This window comes from Lottia gigantea (genome assembly GCF_000327385.1).
Source record: "Lottia gigantea unplaced genomic scaffold LOTGIsca_43, whole genome shotgun sequence".
In the NCBI taxonomy this organism is placed as follows: Eukaryota; Metazoa; Mollusca; class Gastropoda; family Lottiidae; genus Lottia; species Lottia gigantea.
The window spans coordinates 1,900,790-1,907,897 of record NW_008709504.1 but is presented as its reverse complement, the minus strand read 5'-3'; the positions used below and the strand labels follow the sequence as shown (position 1 = coordinate 1,907,897).

Sequence of the window (7,108 nt, the reverse complement as noted above, 5' to 3'; positions counted from 1 at the left end):
GAATATCGTATAATTCCTTAAAAATATCTAAAACCAGGATTTCCTTTACCTGTTGCTATAGGTGTTATATCTATATATGGCAGAGAAACGACAACTCGGCTCAAATTTTGACGGTGAGTTGTGAACACTATTAATGATTGTTAGAGCTAAAAATCCTGTTTCTGAGACAAAGGTTTGATTGATAAAAAAAAATGTCCCTTTAAGAGCAAACAATTCAAATTACGTCGAATCTCAACTGGAAAACAAATTCCAAGCATTTTTTTTTTTGTAAATTGAAGTTTGCTGATTAGTTCGGTACCTTTAAATTAATAGCCCGGATCAAGTTAATGTTGTTTATCAATGACATATAAACATTGATTTATATATTGATATGTTCGATCAAATATCATCCAACCGTGTTTACTAATTCATATCACACAAGCCTACAATTATATTGTGTATGAACATTACGTTTGTATTTTCAGAATGTATCGTAAATATTCCCTGGTCCGCTCAATACTTAATGTCGCTTTACCGTGGATCCATATTGGCCATATTATAGTTGGAGATCTGTTAAAAAAAATTATGGTTTTGCGGGCACTGGTATAAAATAAAGTCGAGAGAGTTCGTGCATCAAGAAGACTGTGTTGGCGCATTTCTCTTTAACCCTCTCCTAGGGTTTGATGGAGTGGCGGATGAGGCTACGTCATGTTCTCCTGACACACTTTTTCAGCAACTTTAGGCAGTTTCCGTAAAACTTCCATTGTAGACAAAATTACACTTTTACAGAAATTCATAAGGCAAATAATCAATATTTATTTATCAATTACTTAATCAATAGCGAGTGTGACTCCCATTAGCAGCAATGCAGGCGACAACACGTCGACGCATTGATGATGTTCGGATGACGTTAGGCGTTATTCTTTGCCATTCCTCTACGAGTAATTGTTCCAGCTGTTTGTTGAGCTGTGACAGGTTGCGCCGGTCGTTTTCGGATTTGCCGATCGAGGTAATCCCATAGGTGTTCAATCGGATTCATGTCGGGAGAACAAGCTGGCCACGGTAAAACAACGACGTTGGCGTTGTGAAGAAAGTCATTTGTCAATCTTGCTGTATGTGGCCTTGCATTATCGTGTTGAAAGACAATGCCACGGGGTTGTTGCCGGATAAATGGTAGAACTGGTCGCAAAATCTCGTTTCTGTTCCTTTGAGCATTAAGGTTGCCACGAATAGTCACAAGTGGTGTTTTCCTATCATCGCAGATCCCTCCCCACGCCATGACACCACCGCCTCTAAACGCTCTGACTTCCTGAACATAATTTGGTCTTAAACGCTCACCTATACGTCTGTAAACACGAAACCTACTCTCGTCCGTGAACATCACACGTTGCCAATCACGAATCTGCCATCGCCGAACTCTCCTGGCCCATATCAATCGACGACGTCGGTGTTGAAGTGTCATGTGCACTCCGCGGTAGGGGCGACGTGCTCGGATACCACGTTCCCTCAGTCGCCGATAAACTGTGTGTCGACTGATACGATGCCCCAATGCCGTCGATGCCGTTGCTGTTGCAGTAACGAAACGATTCCTCAGATGAATTGTCCTGATGTGGCGGTCCTCACCTGGCGTTGTGACGCGTGGTCGACCACTCCTAGGCCTGTCTGATGTACTGCCTGTCTGCCTCAAACGCTGCATCAATTTTGTTACAATTTTTCTGGAGCAGCCGAAGGTTCTTGCGATCAAGGTGATGTTTGCTCCATGTTGCGCCATTCCCACAGCTTTTTCTCTTTCAATCCGGCTCAAACGTGGCATACTTTTTGTGCTTTTCTTTATCCTCTGTTGCTAACTTGTCCAGTAAACTGATTTATACCCTCATCATGCACGTGCATTTCGTGCAACATCAGAATTTGTCGCTTTTTATTTTTAGCGTCGTTTGCGTAATTCGTTCACCTTTCATCATTTTTTCATGTGAAATTTTGTGTTGACCGTGTGTGAGATGTATTACAGTGGTTTAATCACTTTATTTTAATTTTTGTTAATCGTACTGTAAATTATATAGGTGGGTACTTTCTTTTGAGCATTAGTTTATATAGAAATATGTAGCAAAATTCCTAGTTTGGAGTTATTTGAGGGGATTAAGCGATTTTCGCTGGACCGATTCCCCATCCGTATGACCAATCGTACCTTAGTCTCAGAAACGGGGATTTTTTTTTAAGCTAAGGAAAAAGCTAATAAATTGATTTGAGGCTTCAAATTCATGCTTGTGAACTTAATACAAACCCAAGATCAGTAAGAATGTGTGTTCAAAATTATCTGCGTTTGAAAGTTAAAATGACGACTCGTCTTTTCTTGAGACAAAAGACATAGCAGTATTAAGTCCACAGTTTTTTGGCTAAAGGATATTATTGGTAGTCTGTTTCCATAATGTATCGTACAAAATTGGGATTACTCTAGTCTGTTTTGATGACGAAATTTTTAACCATTCTATATTTTTTATTGAAAAAGTTCACTGGGCATCTAGAAATAATGTGACTTTCGGACAAATAGATTGATGATATGTAATACAGCTAATTTGATAAATATATACCCGCTATAATTATATTTTCCTTTTAAGTCATATTTTTATTTTGTAAACAAATATATTATCGACTCGTCGTCTTTTATCGACAAATTTTGGTGACGCATTGATTTACTAATTTGATGAAATATTCAAAATCATTGTAAAATGAAACCAAAAACGAAAATATCAAAATTAATTTGTAAAATGTTGATTTTCCGTAGAATCATTCTTGAAATTGACGCATAAGCTATGACACTTTCAAATACCTTTTCTCAGCATCTGATCTTCAAATGCTTGCGTATACTATGATATGTCAGCGATGAGTATCTTCTCCTTCGTTTTTTGTTAAAGTGTTTTGCTTCTTAAAATATTGTGTTATTTTTCCACAGTCACTGCATTGTCATAAAAGTTTACCATTGGTTTAATGATTTGTAACACGTTATCAAAACAAATAATAAACGTGGAATAACATGGTACAACTTGGCCAGAGATTATATAATTCATGCAAATAATCAACTAGTTCCTCACTTCAGGTTACTTTATTAATATTTAACCACTAAGGTCTTCTGCCTTCTGGTCAGTCTTTGACTAAATTTTGTTTTCTGCCTTCGGCTTTTGGCCACTGCCAGTCTTTGTTTGGTTATGAATGAAATGATCTTTATGATGAAATGTCAAAGAAACATAAATATTGTATGATGATGGTCAACATTCTCTGCCTTCGTCAGTGTCTGACTCAGGCTCACTTGATTTGTTGATTTACTGAATAGCCTATGATCAGATCTAGAGCAAATCTTGTTGGTATTCATGTAGCCTACTACTGTACACTACTAGGCCTAATTGTTAAAAAACGAAAAAATTCAGTGAACTTCTTTAGATCTATGCTGTCCATTTTTAGGCCATCATTACAAAAAGTTAAAATCAGAAAGATGTACAAAAGTGAAGTTGGGTTACACTGTTGTGCTTGATCGTGAACTTAATGCAGAACACTTGGCAATTTTTTATTATCTCTAACATAAAAGAATATAATGAAATTTTTTTCGCTAAAATATTATTTTATTAATTAATTAAATTCAGTTTTTACTTTCCTTTTCTCCACTCAAAAAGATTTAGCTCATAACATTCAAATATGAAAATGTGGCCAGTATATACAAACATAACAACATGTTATTTGGTCAGGTCAACATAGAGTCTAAATTTAGCTGCATCATATGGATTTAAGCATAGACATAAGCACACATTATGTCTTCAAAATTTGTTTTCACAGAGGACAATTTTTAGCAAAAATTTGTGACTTTTTTGGGTTGAAATTTCTAGGAGAGAAATAGGGAGTGTAAATTTAGTTACACCATGTAGATTTGAGTTTATTGTATCCCACAAGCATTCTAAGTCTACATACATTTCTTTTGATTAAGAATACATGATAATTCATTATAAACACCAATAATTAAATAGTTAACTTATTCTCCTAGAAATTTCCAGGTAGCCTATGTTTGAAATACTAAATATTTAACATGCTATTTTTCAGATGAAATGGATTGTTAATTTATTGTTAATATAGAAGAAAGTTTTAAAATATATATCATGGTAAGTGTAAACCACTGTTATCAATAGACCTTACGTCATCTATTGGAAAGATGGTGACGTCATATAAAGGAATAGCCTATATAATGTTACTAAACACTTGATCAACAGTAAGAAAATGACGTTAAAACTGCCCTTTCTCAGAAATTTGTAAAGTTGAACTTCATCTGAAAGTAGTGATTTCACTGCAGTGTAACAATGCCACCTGTTTTTGTTTGCGTTATGTGCCTTGTTTTGGATCCAATATGGTTGACGCATGAATACCGACTTTACTATAATATTTCTTATCTATTATTGCTCACCGTTCAAAGGTATAATTATTGATGAAAAAAAATATGGCAATCGATGCTACCAATTTTATTATTGAAAGATGAAGGTGATTTAGGTATCTTCAGTCGCTTTGACTATTTTCAGAATACTGATTTTAGCAGCAAAACATAGATAATGTCCACCTTATAGCCTATTTCTTCCTTTTTCAGATTGCCAAATTATATCAGTGGTTGATAGCTGGAAGTATACTTCTATCAATATGGTTAGCTTTATTAGTAGACTATGTACAATCTGATATGATTAGTCAAAATAAATATACTATTTTTATGGTAAGTACTAGTACTGTTTAAAATAGATTAAAGGGACAGTTGTGCCATTTGTGGGGGGGGGGGGCGGGGGGGTTTGATTTGAGTCTTAAGCATATTTAAATAGTCTTCCAAACTACCAGAGATCGCACTATTTCTTTCAAAAATATTTCAAACTATTAATTTCGCTTCCTATTTCTATAGATGTCTTTTCTAGTGTCTCAACAAAAGATAACTCATCTTTCAATTTTCAAACACAGATAATTTTGGACACACATGGATTTAAAGACTCAAACTTTGACAGTGAGCTTTGAATACTATTACTTATTGGCTTAACAAGAAAATTCTGAAACTATGGTTTGATGGTAAGGTAAATAAATGGCATACCTGTCCCTTTAAAGGGGCATTTTCACTATTCATTCGGTCATTATAACTTGGTCTCAGATATGGAAATTGTTTCGCTAAGCTGATCAATAAAAGTGTTCCCAGTTTACCTTCCAAATTGAGCCTTTTTATACATGATTATCCATATTTATAAACGTTTGAAAGTTGCCTCTCTTTTAGAATTATGTTTGAGAACAGTTAAGTTTATATATGGGTTTTCTAATAGCTTCTAGTTTGAGGTATATTTGTTGGAAATATGTGCTTTTCATACAATTCTAGTACTTCAAAAGACTATTTAAATAAATACAATAGTTACCCTTTAAAGTAAGTTTTCTGATCTGTATATGCACTCCTATTTGCACCGCTCTCTTTCTGATTATTTGTTTTTTGTTCCTATGATTCCATAGAAACTTGACCATATGTATTGTTACTGAACAAATAGCATTGGCATTAACTACTCAAGTCTTTAAGAATTATAAGTTTCTGTTTTAATTTGTCACTAATTGTGCTTTCTAGAGTGTTTACAAGAAATTGTTTATGGACAAAGGGTTTGATATTGGCGGATGAAAAGAAAATATTATGACAATGATTGTTCTCTTTATTTTCAGATCCCTATTTACCTAGCTGTGGCTTTTGCTGTAAGTATCTTTTAATTGGTTTCAAGTTTAAACCATCAAGTTACAGGGTGGCAATGTTTAATAATTCTTGCATATTTTAGGTTTATTCTGTAGCAGTAGTAGGTTACATGGTGGCAATGTTTAATAAAACTGTTACATATTTTAAGTTTATTTTGTAGCAGTAGTAGGTTACTGGGTGGCAATGTTTAATAAAACTGTTACATATTTTAAGTTTATTTTGTAGCAGTAGTAGGTTACAGGGTGGCAATGTTTAATAATTCTTGCATATTTTAGGTTTATTCTGTAGCAGTAGTAGGTTACATGGTGGCAATGTTTAATAAAACTGTTACATATTTTAAGTTTAATTTGTAGCAGTAGTAGGTTACAGGGTGGCAATGTTTAATAATTCTGTTGTATATTTTAGATTTATTCTGTAGCAGTAGCAAGTTACAGGGTGGCATTGTTTAATAATTCTGTTGTATATTTTAGGTTTATTCTGTACCAGTAGTAGGTTACAGGGTGGCAATGTTTAATAATTGTTGCATATTTTAGGTTTATTCTGTAGAAGTACTAGATTACAGGGTGGCAATGTTTAATAAAACTGTTGTATATTTTAAGTTTATTTTGTAGCTGTAGTAGGTTACAGGGTGGCAATGTTTAATAAAACTGTTGTATATTTTAGGTTTATTTTGTAGCAGTAGTAGGTTACAGGGTGGTAATGTTTAATAATTCTATTGTATATTTTAGGTTTACTCTGTATCAGTAGTAGGTTACAGGGTGGCAACGTTTAATAATTATTGCATATTTTAGGTTTATTCTGCAGCGGTAGTTGGTCACAGGGTGGCAACGTTTAATAATTGTTGCATATTTTAGGTCTATTTTGTAGCATTAGTAGGTTATAGTGTGGCACTGTTTAATAATTCTTGCATATTTTAGGTTTATTCTGCAGCGGTAGTTGGTTACAGGGTGGCAACGTTTAATAATTGTGATGAAGCAGCTGTAGAGCTACAACAGGTAAGATTTCATTTATTTTCAAATATTCTTTGTTACTCTTTCACACCCACATGAAATTCAAGCTAGTAATTGTTGATGAAATGTTGATATTTTAATGACAAGTTTCATTATTCATTTATCCACATAGTGATTCAAAAATACAATCTAATATCAGGTTCTCCTACTTGACCTTCTCACATGAAGTTATTACCTTTATAATGAAATCATTGGTAATAACTGTCAAAAACAACTAAACAGTAATTTTGGAATCATACCATTTTTTTTTTCAGCAAATAAAAGAAGCTAGGGAAGATTTAAAAAAGAAAGGATTTGTTTTTACTGAAAGGTGACAACACAATATAAATAATGTTGATCATGTACATTCTATGTTGGGCTTATTAAATATTCTGTTATTTTA

The 7,108-nt window shown here is 33.9% G+C and overlaps 1 protein-coding gene across 1 annotated transcript; it reads left to right on the top strand.

The window, feature by feature from the left end:
* Nucleotides 1–3,001: 3,001 nt before the first annotated feature.
* LOTGIDRAFT_233787 (hypothetical protein) lies at nucleotides 3,002–7,108 on the top strand. Its single transcript, XM_009060628.1, has 6 exons — nucleotides 3,002–3,073; nucleotides 4,066–4,124; nucleotides 4,601–4,720; nucleotides 5,689–5,718; nucleotides 6,634–6,711; nucleotides 6,981–7,108. The coding sequence occupies exons 2-6, from the start codon at nucleotides 4,122–4,124 to the stop codon at nucleotides 7,038–7,040; spliced, it is 291 nt and encodes a 96-aa protein (XP_009058876.1). The 5' UTR covers nucleotides 3,002–3,073; nucleotides 4,066–4,121; the 3' UTR covers nucleotides 7,041–7,108.

Excerpts from the sequence above, each read along its gene's own strand:
- LOTGIDRAFT_233787 (XM_009060628.1), top strand. Across the intron at positions 5,719-6,633 it reads ACCTAGCTGTGGCTTTTGCT|GTTTATTCTGCAGCGGTAGT; the intron begins GTAAGTATCTTT and ends TGCATATTTTAG. Across the intron at positions 6,712-6,980 it reads CAGCTGTAGAGCTACAACAG|CAAATAAAAGAAGCTAGGGA; the intron begins GTAAGATTTCAT and ends TTTTTTTTTCAG.